We start from the raw sequence: 26,320 nt of genomic DNA, 5'->3' as shown, positions 1-26,320 counted from the left end.
TTTGGGAGGCCGAGACGGGCGGATCACGAGGTCAGGAGATCGAGACCATCCTGGCTAACACGGTGAAACCCCGTCTCTACTAAAAAAATACCAAAAAAAACCTAGCTGGGCGCGGTGGCGTGCGCCTGTAGTCCCAGCTACTCGGGAGGCTGAGGCAGGAGAATGGCGTGAACCCAGGAGGCGGAGCTTGCAGTGAGCTGAGATCCGGCCACTGCACTCCAGCCTGGGCGGCAGAGCGAGACTCCGTCTCAAAAACAAAAAACAAAAACAAAGCCGGTTATATTTGCTTTCATTCACAATTCTCTTCCCTGAGTTTCCCAGTTGGAAACAACAGACTCTGTGAATTCTTTGCACCTTTAAGACGGCACTTGTCACAAACAGCCGGACTTCAATGTCTTACAACTAAATCCTCTTCCCCTCCCTGAGGGGCTTGGAATTCTCCAATGGCAAGCATCTCCATTATCTGAGTTCCATCATTTGCTACACAACAGCCCTAAAGCCACTGATACAGTTTGGCTGTGTCCCACCCAAATCTCATCTTGAATTTAACTCCTATAATTCCCACGTGTCAAGGGAGGAACCCAGTGGGAAGTGATTGAAGTTTGGGGGCGGGTCTTCCTGCACTGTTCTTGTGATAGTGAATGAGTCTTATGAGAGCTGATGGTTTTAAAAAGGGGGGTGTCCGTGCACAAGCTCTTATCTCTTGTCCGCTGCTCTTCAAGACGTGTCTTTCACCTTCTGCCATGACTGTGAGACCTCCCCAGCCATGTGGAACTGTGAGTCCAATAAGCCTCTTTCTTTTGTAAACTGTTCAGTCTCTGGCATGTCTTCATCAGGAGCATGAAAACTGCAGATCTCACCATCCTTTCGCCACCTGTTTATTAGTCGCTACATTAATAAAAGCCACCGTCACCAAGTCCTCATTGATGGGGCACATGCCATACGCACCATGTGCTTCAGACACATGAACACATTTAATCTTCACAGCCGCCCTTTTCCGCCCTCATTCAATAGCTGTTTTATTGAGTGCCTATGATGTGCCAGACCTGGTGTTGGGTTGTGGGAAAATAAGACTGATTAGGTCTCTGCATGCAGGGAGATTTACAGTCTAGTAACCTAGAAATTGAGCCACTAATTTGGGGCTCACAGGCCAAACTGAACCTTCAGATTCTTTTTTTAGGCTTTCAAAATCAATTAGGCGGGCAGGGCCTTCCCTGTGTCATTGTCCTCTGGCCAAAGACCAACAGAGACACCCCTGTCGCTGAATAAGTTTATTACTCATTGCAATAAGGGAAACCTTAGAAGGTGTTAGAAAGAACTTATTTTATTTTAGGTTTGGGCTCATGTTAGATGCTTTTGGAGGAGGTTCAAGAAAACCTGCATCAGAGGCACCAGCAAGTGGGGCTAATTCTATGATTTGTTATTTTAATAAATATTATCAAAAGGGAAAGAAGGCTAGATAGAGCAAGACTCAAATTTTAATAGGCAAAGAAGTAACTGTCACTCAGATTGACAGAGGGGAGGAGGACGTTTGGTATTTTGTGGCTTGGACAGTGTTCCCATTTTGTCTGGGCTCACACATGATGACAGATGTGGTTTTATTTTCGTCTTGCCCACCACGATCAGAGTGGCCTGGTCTGATGTTGGTGTTTTGTGAAACTGTGAACAACTGTGTATGTTCAACAGTAGAACAGCATGGCCTACCTGTGGGCCAGCCCAGTTCCTAGCAATATCAAGACCCAGCTGATCACAGCTGCTAGCTGTCAGGGGCTGCTGTCCTCTTTCTCTGCTAGTTGGCCACAGGCCCTCTCCCTCTCTATGGTAGTATCTGCTGCTGCAAACGCCACCGCTGACTGCCCTTGGAATCACATTGGAATTCACTTCTCTAATTAAAGACTAATTAGTTAATAATTGTGATACATGCTAGCTGAGAAAACAGAAACCTAATTGTGGGAGTAGGGAAAAGGGGAAATCAGAGCTGGCTTCTAGGTAGGGGTGACTTTTAACCTGGGACTTAAAGAGTAGGAATTAGCCAGAAATGGCAAAAAAAAAAAATCATTCTTGGTCAAGTGATCAATTCAATTAATATTGACTGAGGGCTTGCCATGAGCTCTGTGCTAACATTATCCATGTGCTGTTTTGTTTACTTTCACAGCCTCCTGATTTGGTAATGAGAGCTAACAGTGACAGCTCAAAATGGCTTCCATGTAGGACCCACTGAAGCCCACTGAGGCCTACTGAAGCCTGGCTCGAACCCTCGGAGATGAGTTCTAGCATCACTTTCATTTTACTATTGTGGAAATGGAAACACAGTGTAAGTAACCTGTCCAAGGTCACGTGGTTAGCAAGTGGTAAAGCCAGGATGTGAACCCAAGCAGTCTGTCTCAGGACCCCAGACTCTTCATTACCAAACCCTATTCCCTCTCTGCTTATTTTTTTATTTTTGTTTTTTATTATTTATTTATTTATTTATTTTTGAGATGGATTCTTGCTGTCACCCAGGCTGGAGTGCAATGGCGCGATCTCCGCTCACTGCAACCTCCATCCTGGGTTCAAGCGATTCTCCTGCCTCAGCCTCCCGAGTAGCTAGGATTACAGGCACCCACCACCATGCCCGACTAATTTTTGTAGTTTTAGTAGAGATGGGGTTTCACCACATTGGCCAGGCTGGTCTCGAACTCCTGACCTTGTGATCCACCCACCTCAGCCTCCCAAAGTGTTGGGATTATAGGCGTGAGCCACCGCGCCCAGCCCTCTCTGTTTACTTTTAGCCTCACTTTGAAATGAATGTAATGTAATTTGCCATGGTCATGGGGTTCCTAAGGCCTTATGCAGCCAGGATTCAAACTCAGGGACCTGACTCCAAAGCCCTATGATTTGAAGCCATGGACTTAGAAAACGCACATGGGATGTATTTCCACCAGCATCCACATCTAATTTTATGGCTCCCATATGAAAATCCTTAAATCATATGCCAGACAACGGGCAGCTTTCAAAGCTAGCAGGCAGATAATAAATTTTACTTTAAACCCAAGTATTATCAGGCAGAGGAGACATAGGAGAAGAGCGAGAAACAGTTTGGCTTAATCAAGGACAAACGAGTCTGGAAAATGTCCAGATGAGGATATCTGCAGAAATCCACTATTTGGGGGGTTGGACTGTGGTTTTGAGCAGTGAATAACTGTCTAACCTGGCTGAGACCCAGAATCCCCCAGGAGCTTGTTAAAAATACAGATCCCTGAGCCTCAGCTCCAGACATTCAGATTCAGGAGGTGGAGCCCGGGCACCGGTATCCTTAACAAGCTCCCAGGGGACCTTGGTCCATAGGCAGGTCTGGGAACTGCGAGTCAATGGAAACTTGAAGCACAATAGGGGGAACTGCACCCAGAAAACCAATCTAATAAGTGTAAAAAAGAAAAGAAAGCAGAATTCTGCTTGTTTAGTTGGCACAGAGGCAGGAACCATCAGGAGGAGCAGCTGAGTCAGGCAGAGACAACGTACGCTGCAGATCTCACCATCCTTTTGCCACCTGTTTATTAGTCTCTAAAATTAATAAAAGCGATCGCTCATGAACCCAATTTCTCTATCTCAGGTCCTTTATGTGGATTATCGCAGAATTCTCACAATAACCCAATCATGATTAGGTATTATAACCTCTTTTTACAGATGGGGACTGGTAAGTGAGAGGGAGAGTAAATGATTTGCCCACAGCCTACGGCTGTTAGGTGGTGGATTGGGATGCAAGTCCAACAGTCTGTCTCTGAGCTTGTGGCTCCCTTCAGCACTGTGCAGGGGAGGACTCTGTGTGCCAGGCACAAACAGGACTCCGGGACTGGCCTGAACATTCAGGGCAGTCAACAAAACTCAGGCATGGCAAGATCCAATGATCGCAGGGCTGTGGAAATGCTAAGAGGAGGGCAAACTTCTGCGAACAAAGAAATAGAAGTGCTGGGTGCAGTGGCTCATGCGTGTAATCCTAGCACTGTGGGAGCCCAAGATGGGAGGATCATTTTAGCCCAGGAGTTCAAGACCAGCCTGTGCAACATAGCAAAACCCTATCAATAATTTAAAAATTGGCTGGATGTGGTGGTGCATGCCTGTAGCCCCAGCTTCTTAGGAAGCTGAGGTGGGAGGACTGCTTGAGCACAGGAGATCAAGGCTGCAGTGAGCCATGATTGTACTACAGCACTCCAGCCTGAGCAACAGAGTAAGACTCTGTCTCAAAAAACAAAACAAACAAACAAAAAAACTAGGAGGACATAGAAGGGAGCCGTTATTTTGTTGTAAGGTCAGCTTTACTGATGTATATGAGATTTGAGCAGTTGTTCACACCCAACAAATAACAAGTGCCTTGGTGCTGGGATCCAGTGGTGAACAGGAGCAGGACTTACAGGTCAGGGATGGAGATAGACTTTAAAGTCATTCCTCTATTAATCATTTAAATATGGGACATGACCTGATCTGGGAAAAGAGTGAGTGGTGCAGGGAAGGGGTCTTCGAGAAAATGCCCTTAAGCCCAGCTCTGACGTAAGAATTAAGGCAGTTCCAGGCAGAAGGAACAACACAGGCAAGGTCTGAGCCTGGAGGAAATGTGGCTCATTCCAGAAACAGAAAGGAGTTCATCATGGCTGCTGCAATATAGAGGGAAGGGGAGTGTCCCCAAGAGGAAGGCAGACCCTTTTTTGTGAAGATTGTCATGAAACTTAAGGTCTTGAGGTTGAGTTGGCATCAGCCAGGCCAACGTGGGAAAGGTATTTCAGGCAAAGGAAAAAGCATTGGTGAAGGCTCAAAGCCCAGTAAGAAGCAACGGCCCCAACGAAGAAGTGTGGGCCTGGAAGCCTCCCACACGGCAGGGCATCCATTTTTATATGGCTCCCACCCAATGTGAGAGGTACCGGGATTTTGGTTTTTGAGGACAAGAAAGCAAACACTGTCCTCATGAAGAAGGCCACTAGGATAAGGGGCAAAACACATGTCCCAGGACTGTCCCGAAGTTCTGATGGGACCTTGGCCATGTCCCTTCCCCAAAGGCAGCTTTGCTTGATCCTGGTGCAAAATAATTAGGTCCTACGAGGCCCACCTTTAAGGGTTTTCTGGTATTCACCTTTTCTTGGTGACTTCCTTTAAGATGGGAATGAAGGAGACAGTGGGAAGATCTCAGTGTTCTTTTGTTAAGGTTTGTAAGGGGATCAGTTTTATTGTATTTCAAAATGTCTAATGTTTAAAAAACTCAGCAGAAACATTATTTTGGATGCATTAAAAAAAAAACCCACAAAACTTTGCTTATTGCCAAAAAAATTCAAACATCACCCCAGTAGATACCTCATAAGGGGAAAGTTGGTTTCCTGACTTTTTTTTTTTTTTTTTTTGAAATGGACTCTCACTCACTCTGTTGCCCAGTGGGGAGTGCAGTGGCACTATCACTGCAGCCTCTGCCTCCTGGGTTTAAGAGATTCTCATGCCTCAGTCTCCAAAGTACAGGGACTACAGGCGTGTGCCACCATGCCTGGCCAATTTTTGTATTTTTACTAGAGATGAGGTTTCACCGTGTTGGCCAGGCTGGTCTTGAAATCCTGACCTCAAGCGATCCGCCTTGGTCTCCCAAAGTGCTGGGACTACAGGCGTGAGCCACTGCGCCTGGCCCTGACTTCTGGTGCTCCTAACTCTTCAGTTCCAGACTATTGGGTAAACATTCTCTGAGAACAAGCTAGAAGAACCTTATGGACTCAGTCAGGCTCAGAGATGTATTGTTTGGCAACAAAGTTTTATATTTGGAAAATTTCACATTTTCAGCTTCTCTGAAAAACTGAAATATCTAACTGGCTGGATCCAAAGAACAGCTGCACTTTTGGATGAGGCATGTGTGATTTCTCCACTTCACCATAGTCCCCACCACTCTCTGACACCTCCCCCAAAGACAACTTCTCTCATTTACATCACCTGCCCCATCCCTGTTCTAGAAACTTCCCTGAAATATAAGACCATATAATATGTAGGCTTCCTTTTTTTTATATATATGCCTTGAGAATCTTTCTGTGACTACACACAGATCTAAATCTCCTCCTTTCCAATGCTAAGTCATATTCCATGGTTGGAATCTTTGATATTTATTTATTTCTTTAAATCCCTCTTTTTATTTTTATTTTATTTAAGAAACAGGGTTTCACTTGTCACCCAGGCTGGAGTGCAGTGGTATGATCATAACTCACTGCAGCCTCAAACTCCTGGGCTCAAGCGATCCTCCTGCCTTAACCTCCTGAGCAGCTAGGACTACAAGTATGTGCTATCATGCCTGACTAATTTTTAAAATTTAATGTAGAGGTGGGGTCTTGCTATGTGGACCAGACTGGTCTTGAACGCCTGGCCTCAAGCGATCTTCCAGCCTTGCCCTCACAAAGGGCTGGGATTACAGGTGTGAGCCACTGCACTTGGCCATCTCTAACTCTCTCTTGACGTATACATACAAAGGCTCCACTTTCTCTATAGTACATGCTGTAAATGAATATCCTTGTACATTTGTTTATGAAGTTTTTTATTTTTGTTTTTTTGAGACAGACTCTCACTCTGTTGCCCAGGTTGGAGTGCAGTGGCATGATCTCAGCTCACTGCAACCTCCACCTCCCAGGTTCAAGCAATTCTCCTGCCTTAGCCTCCCGAGTTGCTGGGATTACGGGCATGTGGCACCATGCCGGGCTAGTTTTCATATTTTTCATAGAGAAGGTGTTTTGCCATATTGGCCAGACTGGTCATGAACTCCTGACCTCAGGTGATCCACCCGCCTTGGCATCCCAAAGTGCTGGGATTACAGGCGTGAGCCACCGTGCCTAGCCTGTTCATGAAGTTTTATAGGATGAATACCTAGCTGCAGGCTTATTGGTTAAATGTCTTTATGTACATTTTAAAACTAAGAAATTTTAAATTTAAGATTTGAAAGCTATCACAAAATTGTCCAGGTTATAAGAATTTACATCCCCAGAAAATGAAATCAGTGTCCTTCCCCAAGCCTTGTTTAGATTTGCATTTTTGTAATTATTAAGGTGACCAAACCTCCCTTTACAGCCAGTCGTCCCCTGTATATCATCCACTGACCTTTCCACTTTGCACTTTTTTTTTTTTTTTTTGAGACGAAGTCTCGCTCTTGTCCCCCAGGCTGGAGTGCGATGGCGCGATCTCGGCTCACTACAACCTCCGCCTCCCGGGTTCAAGCGATTCTCCTGCCTTGGCCTCCCGAGTAGCTGGGATTACAGGCGCCTGCCACTATGCCCAGCTAATTTTTGTATTTTCAGTAGAGACGGGGTTTCAGCATGTTGGCCAGGCTGGTCTAGAACTACTGACCTCAGGTGATCCGCCCGCCTCAGCCTCCCAAAGTGTTGGGACTACAGGCCTGAGCCACTGCACCCGGCCTCCTCTTTGCACTTTTTATATTTTACTGGTTTTAGCAGTTATTTGTATAAGAGGGATATTGGGCCTTAATTATATATGCCACAAATTTTTCCCCAAGTCGATTGTCTTTAGACTTTGCATTTTACTTTAGAAAACTTGTAACTTCATTTGCAATCACATATGTGATTCTTTTTCTTTGACGGGGTGGTCCATAACCTGCTTTCTTTGGTAGGCATATTAGTACGTTTTTTAGAATCAAATGCCTTTAGCTAAGGAATGCATTCTCTGTTTCCCCACAAGATCCAGTACTATCCCATAAATGGGCTACTTCATAATTTTAAAGTTGTCTTCCTGCCTCTTAAGACAAATTACACAGGTATAACTGTGTGTATATGTGTTTGTGGGTATATCTCCTCTAGGACTTTTATGGTTTTCTTATGCACATTTAAATTTTTGACCCATCTGTAATTTATTTTTGGTGGAGTGAGTGTACACAACAGAGAATGGGGATGTTTTCCTCATCAGCAGCACAAGGGGGAGGAGATACCAATGCCTGTTTATAGATTTTTTTTAAAACAACAACAGGCTTTTTGGCCCTTTACACAAGTAAATGCAAACTCAAGGATTGTAGCCATACTTCTACTACCCAAAACAACCACTTTTTTTTATTGCAATGTATTTTCTGCTAGTCTTTTTTTTTCCTTAGTATACAGATTTTTGTTTCAGAAATCTTTTTTTTTTTTTTGTCTGTTTTTTTATAACATGTGACAACATTTAAAACTGCTAACATTTAACGTTTTAACCTAGCAGCTCCCAAACCTGGCTGGGCAGCTGGCTTCCCGGTGGAGCTTGTTAAAAATAATGAATCAGCAACCCTAGGGGGTGGGCTCTGGGAATCTATATTTTTAACAAGTTCCATGGAGGTGTTTGAGACATAGCCAGGCCAACTCTGGCCGACTCCCCCATGCTGCAGCGGTACCTGTGATTGTCTGGGTCTCCGACGTGATGGTTCTGGTGGTGGTCTGAGTCTGGGTGGCAGGCACTGTTTCCTCCGATACAAACTGGACCGTGCTGGGGGCTGCCGCGGACGTGCCCGTCAGCTGGCAGCCACTTTGCTTGTGAGCTACAAAGGCATCCAGGTTGTTAAACTGCTGCTTGCAGATGCCGCAGATATGGATGTCGGGAGTCAGCTCCACCAGCACCGTTGTGCCACCTGGAACTCCATGGGACAAAGGGAAAGTAACAGATTAATTCCAAACAGCTTGGAATTCTAATGCAAACCAGATTCACAGTAGGAAGAAAAGGCATGGTGGCAGACATGGCTGAGTGGTGGTCCAGTATCCACTCCACCTTCCGCTTCTCCTAATTGTGTCCTAGCAGCAAGGTATCATATTTCCACACAGAGATTTCTTGCCTTAGTTAAACCTGGGGAAAATTGGACATAATGTAAATACCTTAGAAATCTTCAGAAAATTGACTGGGTGCGGTGGCTCACGCCTGCAATCCTGGCACTTTGGGAGGCTGAGGCAGGCGGATCACCTGAGGTCAGGAGTTCGAGACCAGCCTGGCCAACATGGTGAAATCCCGTCTCTACTAAAAATACAAAAATTAGCTGGGCATGGTGGTGCGTGCCTATAATCCCAGCTACTCAGAAGGCTGTGGCAGGAGAATCACTTGAACCCAGCAGGTGGAGGTTGCAGCAAGCCAAGATCGCACCATTGCACCCCAGCCTGGGGGACAAGAGTGAAACTCCATTTAAAAAAAAAAAACAATTTTCAGAAAATTGTGATACATAATTTTATCTAACCATATATGCAGAAAGGTATTCTTGTATTATTTAACTTGGGGAAAAATAGAAATAATGTATAGCAACCAACCACGTGATGGTTCATGCTGCATTGTTACCCACGGGACACTAGTTGCGTTGTTTGCAAGAAAGTTATTTGATATGCAGGGATGTCCTGCACTTTGCAGAACCAGCAGCCACTTCCTATCCTAACTAAAAGATAATTATGAAAACTGATCCTCCTGCACATTTCTAAACATACTCACCCAACACACATACTATGAGAACCACTAGTCTAAATAATCTTGGTCCCCTACCTACTTGTGAACTTCTCTAGCACAGAGCTGGAGGAGTTTCTGGGAAGAGTTTGGCATTCGTGATAAAAAGGGAGGAGATGTGGCTAGCACTGTGCCCCTTTTCTTCTGGCTTTGGATGCAAATGTGATGCTGGGGCTTCTGTAGCCATCTTGTAACTATGAGGAAAATGCCAAGACCCCTATGGGCTCTGCCCTTTATTTCACTGATTCCCCTGATTCAACACTGCAACCAATCAATTCCAGATTTCATTAGACCAGTATAATTTGGGTTTCTGTTACTTGTAGCCAAAATTCATTCCTAACTGGCAGGGACATTATTTGTTTTGTTTTGAGATGGAGTCTCGCTCTGTTGCCCAGGCTGGAGTGCAGTGGCACGATCTTGGCTGACTGCAAGCTCTGCCTCCTGGGTTCACGCCATTCTCCTGCCTCAGCCTCCCGAGTAGCTGGGGCTACAGGCGCCCGCCACCATGCCCAGCTAATTTTTTGTATTTTAGTAGAGACGGGGTTTCACCGTGTTAGCCAGGATGGTCTCAATTTCCTGACCTCGTGATCTGCCCGCCTCGGCCTCCCAAAGTGCTGGGATTACAGGCGTGAGCCACTATGCCCGGCTGACATTATTTCTTGATACTAATCATATCAATAGTTAATACTGTATTAATACCTGCAAAGCACAGTACTTGGCACTGTAGTAGAAGGTACTATAGAAATATTTGTTCAATAAAGACATAGCGGGTGGATCATGAGGTCAGGAGATCAAGACTATCCTGGCTAACATGGTGAAACCCCATCTCTACTAAAAATATAAAAAAAAAAAAAAATTAGCCAGGTGTGGTGGCACACACCTGTAATCCCAGCTACTAGGGAGGCTGAGGCAGGAGAATTGCTTGAACCCGGGAGGCGGAGGTTGCAGTGAGCTGAGATTGTGCCACTGCACTCCAAGCCTGGGCGACAGAGCAAGACTCCGTCTCACATAAAATAAATAAATAAATAAATAACTCATGTTTGTAAGAAAAGTTAGAAGAAGCTTAAAAACAAGGGGAAAATCACTCAATATTTCCATCTCTGCCTACCATGAATATCATAAAATATTTTTTTCCCATTCATTTTCTTTACACTTAAAAGTTGCATAAGATAGCTCACGCCTGTAATCCCAGCACTGTGGGAAGCCAAGGTGAGTGGATCACAAGGTCAAGAGATCAAGACCATCCTGGCCAACATGGTGAAATCTTGTCTCTACTAAAAATACAAAAATTAGCTGGGTGTGGTGGTATGTGCCAGTAATCCCAGCTACTCAGGAGGCTGAGGCAGGAGAATCACTTGAACCCAGGAGGTGGAGGTTGCAGTGAGCCAAGATCATGCCACTGTACTCCAGCCTGGTGACACAGCGAGACTCCGTCTCAAAAAAAAAAAAAAGGTTGCATAAGATCATAGTATTATAAATATTCAGATAATGGTATAAAACTAATCCTTTTCCTAATTTTTTTTTAATGTTTTTTTGAGACGGAGTTTTGCTCTTGTTGCCCAGGCTGGAGTGCAAGGGCGCGATCTTGGCTCACTGCAACTCCGCCTCCTGGGTTCAAGCGATTCTCCTGCCTCAGCCTCCGGAGTATCTGGGATTACAGGCATGCGCCACCACACCTGGCTAATTTTGTATTTTTAGTAGAGACAGGGTTTCTTTATGTTGGTCAGGCTGGTCTCGAACTCCCAACCTCATGTGATCCGCCTGCCTTGGCCTCCCAAAGTGCTAGGATTACAGGCACGAGCCACTGCACCCGGCCCCTTTTTCCTAAATATTGCATAAACATTGTGCTATATCATTAAAATCTCTTCATATATATCATTATTTAATGGCAATACATTATTCCATGGTGTCCATGCATCATAATCTTCCCAGCAACAATAAGGTATTTACATAATTTCCAATTTTTCCCAAGTTAAATGATACAAGATTACCTTTGTGCATATATGGTTAAAATTATGCATCAAAATTTTCTGAAAATTTCTAAGATATTTACATTATGTCCAATTTTCCCCAGGTCTAACTAAGACAAGAAATCTCTGTTCAGAAATACAATTTGGTTCACTTGCTAAGGAGAATGGGCTGAGCACTGTGATAAGTTATCTTGCAGAGATACACTTAAGCACTTTGCAATCAATGGATGGAAGGAACCAAACCTTTTCTTCTTGGCAGCTACTGAGATATCCATGGAACTAACAAGGAAACAAGGAAATGAGACATGAAGTAGCTTGCATTGCTGATGATTCCTTAATGATGGAACAGGACTGACATCCAGAACGAAGTAATTTTAATAACAAATAATGTCACTGGTATGTGGAAAGTGCAAAAGTAATGACATAGACCTTCGTTAGAATCTTGACATTGTCACTTAACAACAGTGACTTTAAGCTTGGGTTTTCTCATCTGAAAAATGGGAGAAGAGAGGTTTCTAATTCATGGTTTTCGTGTGCTTGTTTGTTTTTAATTTCTCCAAGAAAAAACACGGGCTTGTTATGAGAATTAAATGGGATGGTGCTCATACCAGCACAGTCCCCTCTCCCCGCCAGTCCCCCAGCATGTTACCTGCTGGGGTTATTACTGAGGTACACTATTGAAACATGGACATATCTGAGCCCCACCTAGGAGATACTGAGTCATAACAGGGTGGGGTGGACAGGATGGTGTTCAGGAAAATCTGTGCTTTTCACAGTCATGCAAGGAATAACCCGCCAAGTTTGGGACCCACTGTCTTCCAAACTGTTAACAGTAGCAGCTAACAAGCTGGGAGCTTAATATGTGCCAGGTTTTCTGCAAACCCCTGGTAGACAGGTTCTCAAACTTCACGTGCTTCAGAGTTGCCCAGGCAGCTACGAAGGACAGCGGATCCCCAGCCCCACCCCCGAGATTGAATGGGTGGGGCCCAGAAAGCTGTTTTAAAATACACGCTCTCGCTCCCAGGTGGCTGGTTGCACTCAGTCTCCGGACCACACTTTGGGAAACAATGCACCGGGAGAAACCAGGGACTTGAAAAACGCTGATGTCCTCATCGGTTAAATAAAAACTGAACCCCAAACCCAAAGAAAGCGATCACGGCCCCGTTTCCCATTCAGATCTCCACCCTTAATGTGGAAAAGGCTTTGCAATGAGCTGGCAGGACCTCGTGAGACCTGGAGACTCCCCCAATCTCCAGGCTCTAATTTTGAGCCACTGAGGCAGAAGTTTTCCCATCAGTGTTGCCCCATTTACCCCAGATTCCTCCTTCTCTCCTGCCCGCCCCAAACTCCGCCTGGTGGGGCGGGAATGCCCTTAGGGGGTGGCGATTGTCTGAACGGCGTGCCCTCCCCCACCGTTCCCTTCCAAGGGGTCTCGCAAAGCTGGAGGGCGCCCCCCTTCTTGCGCCAGGTCGGGTGCGCCCCCACCCCAAGCCCATTCCGGCGCCCCCTGCACCGCGCGCCCGCCGCGGTCCCCGAGACGCGGCTCCTAGCCGTCACCCCGATTTCGGGGCCCCGGGCCTGCTGGCTGCGTCGCAAACGTGCTTGGGCCCGGGCCCCGGAGCGCGCACTGGGCCCCGGAGCGCGCACTGCGCCCGGAAAAGCACTTACTTTGCACCGAGCCCGCGAAGCTCTCGCCCTCGCTGCTCGCGTTCATGGCCGCAGACTAAGAGATCCCCGGCCGGCCGGGATGCCAAAGTGGGGGACGCTGATCTACATGGTGCAGGGACTTTTCCTTTTATTTTTCCACACCCCCCACCCTGCCTTCTCCCAACTCTGCGAGGCGGGGAGGACGGATGTAAAGCAAGCTGCACTTCCGCTGCCTAGAGGGCGCTGGCCGGGCCCGGAGCCCCAACCTGGCTTTGCAGCAGCGGCTCCCCGGGGAAGCGGCGGGCGAATCCCGAGGCCCAGGCCCGCGGAGACCCCCAACGTCCCCGGGGAGCTGGATGGCCACGCGCGTCCCGGCGTGCTGGGAGACCGCGGGTGGCGAGGGATGCGCCCCTTCCCGCACTCTGCGTTCTCCGCGGACGCGATTGGCCTCCCCGGCTCGGGGCGCCTTTTGCACCTGCAGCCCCAGGCTTCGGGCCCCAGCGTGGCAGTGCAGCAGCGCTGCTCCGGGGACGCCTGGGTGGTTTGCGGGGAGACCCGCGTGCGGCTGCCGTTGCGGGGCGGGTGCGCGGGGCGCGGCGGGCTCCAGAGAAACCCAGGTTGGGCGTCAGTGCTAGGCAAATCAGCAAAGCGCTGGGCGGGTCCCCTGCCCTGCTAGGGAGACTGAGAGGACCGCGATGAGCTGGGGTCGTAGCGCGAAGGGACCTCTGCTCCAGGCGCTGCCAACTTTATCGTGCATCACAGTCTCCTGAAAAGCTTGTTAGAACATACGCTGCTGGGCCCAACCGAGCGTTTCTGCTTCTGTAGGTCTGGGGCGAGGCCTGAGAACGAGCATTTCTAAGTTCCCAGGTGATGTCCCTAGTGTTGGTCGGCGTCCACACTCTGAGGACACTGCCCTCTCTGCTCTGTCCCTCATGTCTTACTACTACTCTCTCCCCTGGGCTCCTGAGTCAGCCCTATTGTCTCTGCCTATCCCCCCAAGCCTCAGACCTCTCCAGCCTCGAGGCATTTGCACATAGAGTCTGCCCTGCCTCTGAAGGTCAGCATTCAAATTCACACTCAGGGAGACCAGGCTTGGCCTAATCTTATCATTCAAATATTGCAGCTCCCTCCTCCCCATCCAACCACTCCCTGCCTCCTTCCTCTTTTTCTCTTCTCTTCTCTTCTCTTCTTTCTTCTTTTTTTTAGAGAGGGGGTCTTGCTCTATATCTCAGGCTGGAGTGCTGTGGTCAGATAATAGCTCATTGCAGCCTCCAACTCCTGGGCTCAAGCAATCCTCCCAACAGGCGTGGGCCACCACCTTGGCTCACTTTTTAATTTTTATTTTTGTAGAGATGTTGCCCAGGCTGGTCTCGAACTCCTGGCCTCAAGCCATCCTCCTGCACCAGCCTCTCACAGTGCTGGGATTACAGGTGTGAGCCACCATGCCTGGCCTGCTTTGTCCTTGAAAGGTACTACATGGAACATAATATGTATCTCTATGAATATGTATATCTATCTGCACATACAGATAGAATTTAGTTGTATATTATCTGTGTTCTCCTCCCCCTTATTTTCAGTAAGTCCCTGTAAAAATGGGGATTACAAAAATCTCTTTGCTTCACTGATGTAGTCCAGTGACTTGGCTGGTGCCTGACACATAGTAGGCTCTAGGTAAATATGGCTTGTATAACGAATGGGATTTCCCCTGCTGCTTCCTCTAAGGCTTAGTTTCTGCCTGCAGCGGCTTCTCCCATCACCCAGGTTTTAAGCCCCATATGCATTAGGTATTTGTCCTAATGCTCTCCCTCCCCTTGTCCCCCACTCCCCGACAGGCCCTGGTGTGTGATGTTCCCCTCCCTGTGTCCATGTGTTCTCAATATTTTAGTAGTGAAAAGGGCTCCAAAGACCATAAAATGGGGCTGTAATAGTGGCTGTAGAAGTGGTCATGGTAGTCCTTTCTGAGCAGGTAATATCTGAACGAGTAGCCGGGGAGGGTGCAGCCATGTGAGGATGAGGTGGGAGCAATTCCAGCCTGAGGAACTGGTGGGAGCAAAAGCCCTGGGGCAGGAATGAGCTAGATGTAACTGGCTGTGGTCTGCCAGTCCCACTGCAGATCACATCATTCTCACCCTGCATTGCCCAGGCCAGCTCCCCCAGGCTCCTTGCTGTTGTTTAAACAAGCCCAACCCTTCCTGACCCAGGGACTCTGCATCTGCCCTCCCTCTGCCTGGATTGCTCTTCCTGGTCTTTGCAGGACTGATTATTTTAGGTCATCCAGCATCAAATGAAATGTCACCTTCCCAGAGAGACCTTCCTGTGTCTTACCTAAAGTATTCACTCCCCCTGCGACTCTACCACATCACCTTCATGATAACTATCTAGCTAACATGACCCAGGCATCACAGCTTATGGCAATATTTATTTTTTATTGCTTGATGAATGTTTACATATGTGCACACCTGGGGAACCCCCATCCAAGACAGACATTTCCAACCCTGGTCAGCTCCCTCATGCACCTTCCCAGCCAATAATACTATTCCAGCCGGGCAAGGTGGTTCACATCTGTAATCCCAGCACTTTGGGAGGCCAAGGCAGGTGGATCACCTGAGGTCAGGAGTTCGAGACCAGCCTGGCCAATATAGCGAAACCCAATCTCTACAGTACAAAAATTAGCCAGGCTTGGTGGTGCATACCTGTAATCCCAGCTACTCCAGAGGCTGAGGCAGGAAAATTGCTTGATCCCAGGAGGCGGAGGTTGCAGTGAGCCGAGATGGAGCCACTGCACTCCAGCCTGGCTGACAAGAGCGAGACTGTCTCAAAAAAATATAAATAAATAAATAAATAAATAAATAAATAAATAAATAAATAAATAAATAAAAATAATACTATTCCCACTATCCAATCCTGCAGAGGTCACCATTTTAACTTCTATTGTCATGATTCCTTTTGTTGAGAGCAATACATCCCACATTTGCCTGAAGAGAAGCAGCATCTGGAGGGCTTGCTAAGGAATGAATTCTTGAGTCCCAACCCACGCTTACTGCATCAGAATTTTCTGGGGTAAGACCTGGTAATCTGCAAATATCTCAAAAGTGCCCCAGGTAATTCTTATCATGATGTAAGTCTGGGCCTTACTGGTTTGGTGGTTAAGTGTGTAGGTTCTGGAGTTAGGCTGTTCCACTGCCATGCAAATCCTGGAGTTGCTGAACTAGAATTAGTTGCTTAACCTTGAGTAGGAGATTCAACTGCTCTGTGTCCCAGTTTTCTGTAGCTTGGAGATAGCAGTAGCACCTAGTTCATTAAGTTGTTTTGTAGGAGGAACCAATCAGTATCTGTAAAGTGCTTAGAATAGTGCCTGACTCATATAACTCAGCATAAATCCTAGCTATTATTATCTTTATTGATTTTTGGTTATTATCTGTCTCCCTACCATGTAAGCTCCAGGAGGGCATGGACCTGGCCTATTTTATTTACCTTGTATCCTCTGAGGCCTAGAACAGAGCCTGGCACCACAGGCATCCTCAGTTCATTTTTTGTTGTGAAATTATTTCATGCATGTTTCCGTGAGCTCCATTTTAACCTTTTGCTACTATGTCCAGCCAACCTTCTCTATTACTGTAAATATCCTAAAATAACAGTTGGCATATGCTGTTTGTCCCTTCTTCTTTATCTCTTCCTCTTTTCCTTCCTTGGGATAAGGATATGATGGCTGGAGCTCCAGCTGCCATTTTGGACTATGAGAATGAGGCGATACTCTAAGTATGGCAGAATAGTGAGCTGGAAGGAGCCCAGGCCCCTAATTTCTTGACTACTGCAACAGTCTTTTTCTGGTCTGAAAATGTCCTATTTTCATTTCTTATTTTTCTTTTTATACTTTTTAAAAATGTTATTTTTCAACATAAGCTACATCAAGGTCAACACACTCCTATTTATTTATTTATTTATTTATTTATTTAGAGACAGAGTCTTGCTCTGTTTTTTTTTTTTTTTTTTTTTTTTGAGGCGGAGTCTCGCTCTGTGGCCCAGGCTGGAGTGCAGTGGCCAGATCTCGGCTCACTGCAAGCTCCGCCTCCCGGATTTACTCCATTCTCCTGCCTCAGCCTCCCGAGTAGCTGGGACTACAGGCGCCCACCACCTCGCCCGGCTAATTTTTTGTATTTTTTAGTAGAGACGGGGTTTCACTGTGTTAGCCAGGATGGTCTCGATCTCCTGACCTCGTGATCCGCCCGTCTCGGCCTCCCAAAGTGCTGGGATTACAGGCTTGAGCCACCGCGCCCGGCGAGTCTTGCTCTGTTACCCAGGCTGGAGTGCAATGGTGCGATCTTGGCTCGCTGCAACCTCCACTTCCCAGGTTCAAGTGATCCTCCCACCTCAGCCTCCTGAGTAGCTGGGATTATAGGTGTGTGCCGTGACTCCCAGCTAATTTCTTTGTATTTTTGATAGAGACAGGGTTTCACCATGTTGACCAGGCTGTTCTCAAACTCCTGGCCTCAAGTGATCTGCCTACCTTGGCCTCCCAAAGTGCTGGAATTACAGGTGTGAGCCACCGCACTGGCCCTATACTTGTTTTTCTTATTGCAAAAGTATTAGAAATTGTTGGTTAGAATTTGAAAACAAATATACAGGAAAACATAAGAAAATAAAACCCACTTATAATTCACTACCCAGAAGTAACATTTTGATTGATGAATATTCCTAAAAGTCTTTTTGTGTGCGTGTATATGTATGTATGCATACACACATATAAATCATATTCATATATTTTATAAAAATGTAATTACAGTTCACATGTTTTTCACTTCCACATGAAATATACACAGCTATCTGAGATCTCACCAACCAGAGATAAATACTTATATCTTTATGTACTGCATGTCTATTTCTTTATAGGCTTTTTTTCTGTAGAAATGTAACAGAATGAACCATATGAATTGCTGATGTATTTATTTCATACTTAAAAATGATAATTTTATATAGTTCAAACCAATACGTACTCATAATATTAATATTATACTTTTTTTTTTTTTCTTGAGATGGAGTCTCACTCTGTCACGCAGGCTGAAGTGCAGTGGTGAAATCTCAGCTCACTGCAATCTCTACCTCCTGGGTTCATGAGATTCTTCTGCCTCAGCCACCTGCATAGCTAGGATTACAGGTGCCTGCCACCAGCCTGACTAATTTTGTGTTTTTAGTAGAGATGGGGTTTCACCATGTTGCCTAGGCTGGTCTTGAACTCCTGACCTCAAGTGATCCACCCGCTTCAGCCTCTCAGTGTTGGAATAACAGGTGTGAGCCACTGCGCCTGGCCTAATATTATACCTCTGATAGAGAGCTCTGTTTGTGTATCCAATGTCTGTTCTCTCAAATTTTCTTTTCTTTTCTTTTTCTTTCTTTCTTTTTTTTTTTTTTTTTTTTTTGAGTTGGAGTCTCCCTCTGTCACCCAGGCTGGAGTGCAGTCATGTGATCTCAGCTCACTGCAACCCCTGCCTCCAGGGTTCAAGCTATTCTCCTGCCTCACCTCCCGAGTAGCTGGGATTACAGGCACCTGCCACCATGCCTGGCTAATTTTTGTATTTCTATTAGAGACAGGGTTTTGTTATGTTGGCCAGGCTGATCTCTAACGCCTGACCTTGTGATCCACCCGCCTCGGCCTCCTAAAGTGCTGGGATTACAGGGGTGAGCCACCATGCCTGGCCTCAAATTTTCTTAATAATATAATTCCTAATTTATAGCTTAGCAGGTGGCCTCCTGAAAAGAGACTTTTCCCAGCTTCCTTTGTAGCTAGGCATGGCTATATGACTAAATTCTGACAACATAAATGAAATGTGATGCAACTTCTGGGAAATATCCTAAAATAACAGTTGGCATATGCTGTTTGTCCCTTCTTCTTTATCTCTTCCTCTTTTCCTTGCTTGGGATGAAGATATGATGGCTGGAGCTCCAGCTGCTGTTTTGGACTATGAGAATGAGGCGACACTCTAAGTATGGCAGAATAGTGAGCTGGAAGGAGCCCAGGCCCCTAATTTCTTTGTGGAACTGCCAACTGGATTGCCTATTTCCAGACATCATATATGTGAGAAGTGCACTTTTTTCAGCTATCGTTATTTGGGGTGGGGGAATGTTTCTTTCACACACACCTGAATCAAATCTTATCCCAACACAATGCTATGCAAACTATTCTACAATTGGCTTTTGATCTTGATTTGGTGGGTAGCATTAAATCACCTGAGAAATTATTAAATATCCTAATCCTTCTCCTTCAGAAGGATTGGGATGAGACCTGGGTATCTGTATACTTGATAGTCTTTTTGGTTTGTTCAATCAGCACTTGGTGTTTGCAAACCTCTGCTCCCTACCATTAGTGTTTTTTTTTTTTTTTTTTTTTTTGAGATGGAGTCTTGCTCTGTCACCCAGGCTGGAGTGCAGTGGTGCAATCTCGGCTCACTACAAGCTCTGCCTCCTAGGTTCACGCCATTCTGCTGCCTCAGCCTCCTGAGTGGCTGGGACTACAGGCGCCCGCCACCATGCCCCGGCTAATTTTTTGCATTTTTTTTTTTTTTTTAGTAGAGACGAGGTTTCACCGTGTTAGCCAGGATGGTCTCAATCTCCTGACCTCGTGATCTGCCCGCCTCAGCCTCCCAAAGTGCTGGGATTACAGGCATGAGCCACCGCGCCTGGCTCCTACCATTAGTTTTAATGGTCACATAATATTTCATTATAGGGTTGCATCATAATTTATTTGCTATGTTACTGGATGTTTGTTAATGATTTTTTTTTTTTTTTGGAGACAGAATCTTACTCTGTCACCCAGGCTGGAGTACAGCGGTGTGATCTTGGCTCATTGAAACCTCCACCTCCCAGGTTCAAACAATTCTCCTGCCTCAGCCTCCTGAGTAGCTGGGACTACAGGCATGTGCCACCACGCCCGGCTGATTTTTTATATTTTTAGCAGAGATGGGGTTTCACCATGTTGGCCAGGCTGGTCTCGAACTCCTGACCTTGTGATCTGCCCACCTCGGCCTCCCAAAGTACTGAGATTACAGGCGTGAGCCACGACCCTGCTGTTAATGATTTTTTAGATATCATAAGTAATATATTATAGTAGCTTTTTTAATTGGCCCATGCGAACACATTATTTCTCTATGCCAGCCATCCTGAAGAGCTGCCAGAGTAACTTGTTTCAACACCATGTGGAAGGGCTTTTTCTTCCTTTCTTTTTTCAGATTATTTTTTTTCAATGTGGATTCTATCCAGATCTATTTCTCAGTAAGAATCACAGTTCTTGAAAAGTTAACAGCCTTTGTTTGACTAGAAAGCTCACGATTTCTTCTGTTCTCAAGTTTTTGACCACTTCTCATTTAATAGATAAAATATAATATAGAAATGGCAAATGTCTTGCAGGGTGCAGACATATTGGTAATCCTACTCCATGTTCTAAATCTGGCAACTAAAATAAATTTGAATTTGTTACCAGTGCTTAAAAGTTGATGTATTTCTCATAAGAATTGGGATTTATAGCTTTTTGCAAAAATGGAAGGATCTGGCAAATCCGGGCCTGGATTGTCAAATGGTAACCCTTGGCTGGGTCTGAGAAGCTCCGGTGGATGAAGTCCAGCCTCTCTGATTTACCCCAGTCCCCATTCCTCCCTGTTATTCTTGATAACAAGGCCGAGAATCAGTTTCCCTCATTCATTGCCCCTGTGAGTCATGTTGAATTTAACCAAAATGTGTAACATGTTTCTGATAGAAAAGAAGAACTTCTCCTTCCCCATGGTTTCAATATTTCTGTTAACTAAAAGACTTCACTAAGTTACTTACGTTACCTCCACTATGTCCAAATAAATAAAATAAAATAAAAGCCTATTTTGTAACAAAGTGTTGGATGCCTCATGTAATTTATTATTCTTGACTGTCAGAACAATAGTCAAGAGGTAGACACTATTATCACTATTTCATAGATGCAGAAACTTAGTCTCAGAAAGCCTAAATAAATTTTCTTCAGGCAAAAGACCAATAAAAGACTACGCCAGTTACGAATCTTTGGCCAGGCACGGTGGCTCACGACTGTAATCCCAGCACTTTGAGAGGCAGGCCAGGAGTTCAAGACCAGCCTGTGCAACATGGCAAGACCCTGTCTCTACAAAAAGTATCAAAATTAACTGGGTGGTGGTATGCACCTGTAGTCCCTGCTGCACAAGAGGCTGAGATGGGAGGATTCCTTTAGCTCAGAAGGTTGGGGCTGCGGTGAGCTGTGATGGCACCACTGCACTCCAGCCCATATGACAGAGCAAGCCCCTGCCTCTAAATTTAAATAATTAATGAATTAATTAATTAAGAATCACTGATGGCAAGTAACAGAAACCGTAGAACAGATTTTCACAGTATTTTAAAATCAATCTATTAGAATTTATTTACCTGCTTAAATGATTTCTGGCAAGAGACTTTCAGATACTATCTTTCTAAGTATTCTAGTATATCTATCTAAGTATTAAGAGAACACTCAGGTTTTTTTTTGGGGGGGGTGTCTGGTAATGTTGATAACAAGAATAATGAGGACATAGTAACTGAATTAATTACTGTTAAGTTTTTCGAGCAAATATATCCTTCTAACAAAATACAGATGCTTGTTCAACTTATGTATGATGCGCTATGTCCTGATAAACTCATTGTAAGCTGGAAATGTTGTAAGTTGAAAATTCATTTAATAGATCTAATCTACCAAATACCATACCTTAGTCTAGCGTAAATTAAACATGCCCAGAACACTTACATTAGCCTATGGTTGGGCAAAATCATCTAAAAAAGCCTATTTTGGCCAAACGTGGTGGCTCATGCCTATAATCCCAGTTCTTTGGGAGGCCGAGGCGGGCAGATCACCTGAGGTCAGGAGTTTGAGACCAGCCTGGCCAGCATGGTGAAACCTTGTCTCTACTAAAAATATGAAAGATTAGTGGAGCGTGGTGGCATGCACCCATAGTCCTAGCTACTTGGGAGGCTGCGGCATAAGAATCACTTGAACCTGGGAGGCAGAGGTTGCAGTGAGCCGAGATCATGACACTGCCTGAGCGACAGAGTGAGACTCCACCTCAAAAATAAATAAATAAATATATACATACATACATAAAATAAAAAAGCCTATTTTATGACAAAGTGTTGGATGCCTTGTGTAATTTATTTGATACTGTACTGAAAGTGAAAAACAGAATGGTTCACTGGTGCTGCCCAGCAGCATGAGAGTATCACACTGAATATCTCTATCCTAGGAAAATATTCAAATATCAAAATGGAAAGTATGGGTTTCTACTTAATGGGTATCACTTTCACACCCATTATAAAGTTGAACAATTATCAACAGTACTATTTTACATCAGGAATCGTCTGTAGTTTATAATTTCAAGAGACCAAAATTTTTCAACACTAAGTATTTTAACATACGTAGTTTCCTATAGTAATCATTCATAGTTAGTAAAACGTCAACTCTCAAGGCAGGAAATTTTATTTTCCTCCTTGTATACCAGCACCTATAACAGTGCATGGTATTTAGAAAAGGTTGGATGGATATGTTGATGAATGACTGAATGTGCCTTTTGTCAAGATGGCTTCAGAATATAACTATTAAAGCAAACATTTAACTATTTTTTTTTTTTTTTTTTTTTTTTTGAGACGGAGTCTTGCTCTGTCGCCCAGGCTGGAGTGCAGTGGCCGGATCTCAGCTCACTGCAAGCTCCGCCTCCCGGGTTTTCGCCATTCTCCTGCCTCAGCCTCCCGAGTAGCTGGGACTACAGGCGCCCGCCACCTCGCCCGGCTACTTTTTTTTTTGTATTTTTTAGTAGAGACGGGGTTTCACTGTGTTAGCCAGGATGGTCTCGATCTCCTGACCTCATGATCCGCCCGTCTCGGCCTCCCAAAGTGCTGGGATTACAGGCTTGAGCCACCGCGCCCGGCCCAAACATTTAACTATTACAGGAAAACATTTTTTTCCTTTCTAGTAAACATACGGAGAAAAAATGTGACACAATAACAGAATACAGCAAATTATAGATTCCATTTAGACTTCATGATAACTGGTATTTTTAAACCTCCTTTATTTTTCTCAACAAGGGTCAACAACAATGGGTATCCTGGGGCTAGGCATTTTCAAAAGTACTTACGTCAATAATCTCTCCACGTAGAAAGTACTACAGAAAATTGTGGCTAAAGTTTCAATGATACATTTATCGAAGGCTGGTGGGCTGGTCCAGAGGCTGTCGCTTTGTGATTCTTCCCTTGCTCCCGCTATTTGTCAGGGATGCTGACCCTTGTTTCTTGTATCCAGGGTTCTGGGGGCTTCTAGCTTCCTGCTGGGTTTGGGTAAGGGCTGGAAGGAAGAAGGCAGAGTATTTCTCCTTTTCCCCCTCTGTCTTGGTGGCAGTGGCTGTGTCTCCTCCATGGCCCTAGATCCTATTGGATGGGCCCACGGTGGCCTCACCTTCTGCCAGGTGACTGTGGTCTCTGAAAACACCACCTCCTCCCTCTGTCTCTCTCCCTGTCACCTTCCCTGGAGAGAAAAGGCAGTGGCTTCCAGGTGTTAATGTCTGGGTTGCCTAACCATTCCCATTTGATCTCTCAGCTCTTGCATCACGTGGATATCAAATTCCCTGTGTTACATTTACTGAAATTCTTAGAATTGCTTCTTTTTCTCTGGTTAGTCCCTGATTGACATAGCTGTATTAAAGTTTGCAGGGATTATACTTTCATTCCTGCTTTTCTGGACACTCCATGGGTGATTCTTAGACTGGAGAGTGCCTCAGACTTTTAAGGGAACTTGTTGAGGACACATATGCTTGGGCACCATCCAGGGGCCTGGGGTCAGAATCTTGGAGCCTCTGGTCCAGACATGCACAGCACGGAGAGACGCCTCAGGTGACTCCAGTGAGCTCCTCTTGGCGTCACTGTCACTGAATCCTGATCCCAAATGTTGGAAGGGGACTAAGGGAAATTTCTCTTCCAAAAATTGATTCACTAACAATATTTAGCAATTGCCTGCAATCCTTTATGTAAACATAAATGACAATGAAGAAACACTTGAAATTTAACCTCAGTGCTAAACTCTCTGTAATGAGATATGATCCAGACTAAACCCGCTGGGCATTAAGTGGTAGTTACACAACCAATCATTTTGATGAGAGCTGGCTTTGAGTCTTGCCTGGCACATAACTGAGTGTGCACACCTGTGTTTTAATGATATACTCACTTGGATAATTTCACACAAGCAAGCATGCACAGGCCTGATTTTTTTGTTGTTCTTTCATATAGTTAATGCATCAACACAGAAATTCTCAAACGGCATGAAAGGGTATATAGTGAAAAGTGGATGTCCCTTCAATCTTCCCCAGCCCCTTAATTCCCTTCCCCTTCCCTTGCCCTCCCTTGCCCTCCCTTCCCCTCCCCTCCCCCTGATGGAGTCTCGCTCTGTCTCTGTCGCTGAGGCTGGAGTGCAGTGGTGCGATCTCGGCTCACTGCAAACTCCGCCTCCCAGGTTCACACCATTTTCCTGCCTCAGCCTCCTGAGTAGCTGGGACTACAGGTGCCCACCACCACGCCTGGCTAATGCTTTTTGTATTTTTAGTAGAGACGGGGTTTCACCGTGTTAGCCAGGATGGTCTCCAGCTCCTGACCTCATGATCTGCCCACCTCGGCCTCCCAAAGTACTGGGATTACAGGCGTGAGCCGCCACGCCCGGCCCCTAATTTCTTTTAGGAAGCAACATTGTTACCAATTTCTTGGTTGTTCTTCAGAACTTTCTGACATACATACAAAAAGACATACACATATTCATCGCCCCCGCTTTTTTTTTTAAACAACAAATTATATTCTAATGCAAATAGCATTCTATACCCTGCTTTTTTGCACAATATATCTTGAAAAATATTGCTTATCAGTGCATCTAGATTTGCCTTACTGCTTTAGGAAAAATTCAGTTTTTCACTGTACATGTACACATACACTAAAATTTAAGCAACTCTCATTAATGGACACTGTTTCTAGTTTTTTGTTACTATAAACATAGCTGTAATGAATATCTATAATTGCATCTGTACATGAAAGAGTCTATCTGCAGACTAATTTGCTAAAATGGAATCGCTAGGTCAAAGGTGCATTTAACATTTTGACATTTTCAATGGGGTACTGCTTAGAACTCCCACCCAGAACTTATTAGAGGACCTGTTTCCTATAGCCTCACTCACACGAAGCCTCAGATTTTTTATCAATCTGATAGGTAAAATATGGTTTTCCACAGGGTTAATTTGCATATCTTAATTTAAATAAACAAAATCACATACTTAACACCCACCTCCAAAAAAATTGCTAACAATTTGTAATTGTTGACTCAGAAGAGGTGCAAATACAATGCAGAGATGGCAAAGGGGATACTTTGTTACAAAGTGTGAATGCCGAAGAGCACATCTGAAAGTTGAAGTGAACTTGTTGGGAGCCCCCATGTGTTAGAAGTTAGAATGTAATACTTTTGAGTGTGAGCTTACAATTGTACTTGATACAATTGTATTTGATTTTCTTTAAAATATCCTAAGAAGGATTTTAGTAAGGGTCACACTGGTTACTAAAAATCAATAGTCCCCCAAGTAGAAAGGCTCAAAGTCACAGAAACATATTTCTCATTCTCAACAGTCTGAGATAGATGTTACCATCAGTAGGACATTCTCCATCAAAGGCCCGGACCCCTTCCATCTTATGGCTCTGTCATCCTTTGGGGCTTGACTTGGAGAAGGCCACTCACTTCCCACAGGCTTTGTCTGCCACACATCTATTTCCTGCTTAAGTGCCATTGGCAGAATCCAGTCACATGGTCCATCATGGAAGCAAGTGGGCAGGGCTGGGAAATGTAGCCTCTGGATGAGCAGCAGCTTCTCAGCTACAACACTACACTAAAGGTGGGGCAAATTTTGATAGATAGTTGTCTCTGCCACAGAAAGGGTTTTCCACTTTTGCACATCTAGAGATCCGTGGAGCTAGGTTTTAATTCAGAGAATTGTTATTTAGCTAACTCTACTGGACTTTTTCTTTCTTTCTTTCCTTCTTCCTTTCTCTCTCTCTCTTTTTCTTTCTGTTTAGACAAAGTCTTGCTCTGTTGCCCAGGATGGAGTGCAGTGATGTGATTTTGGTTCACTGCACCCTCTGCCTCCTGGGTTCAAGGGATTCTTGTGCCTCAGCCTCCCAGGTAGCCGGAATTACAGGCACTCACTATCATGCCTGGC

The 26,320-nt window shown here is 45.1% G+C and overlaps 1 protein-coding gene across 3 annotated transcripts in view; it reads right to left on the bottom strand.

Moving 5' to 3' along the window:
• ZFP64 (ZFP64 zinc finger protein) overlaps positions 1 to 13,747 on the bottom strand; it is a 100,011-nt gene extending 86,264 nt beyond the window's left edge. Inside the window, exons 1-2 of one of the 3 annotated variants that reach the window (XM_008013900.3) lie at positions 13,086 to 13,747; positions 8,363 to 8,602 (exon numbers count right to left, since the gene is read on the bottom strand). In XM_008013900.3, the coding sequence (XP_008012091.3) occupies positions 8,363 to 8,602; positions 13,086 to 13,131 (286 nt within the window). In that variant the 5' untranslated portion in view covers positions 13,132 to 13,747. The remainder of the gene's footprint in view (positions 1 to 8,362; positions 8,603 to 13,085) is intronic. The other 2 variants (XM_008013895.3, XM_008013887.3) reach the window with 2 other exon arrangements.
• Positions 13,748 to 26,320: the final 12,573 nt, after the last annotated feature.

The sequence above is a fragment of the Chlorocebus sabaeus genome, chromosome 2 (genome assembly GCF_047675955.1).
Source record: "Chlorocebus sabaeus isolate Y175 chromosome 2, mChlSab1.0.hap1, whole genome shotgun sequence".
NCBI classification, from domain to species: domain Eukaryota; kingdom Metazoa; phylum Chordata; class Mammalia; order Primates; family Cercopithecidae; genus Chlorocebus; species Chlorocebus sabaeus.
This window is presented reverse-complemented; position numbering and strand designations above follow the sequence as displayed.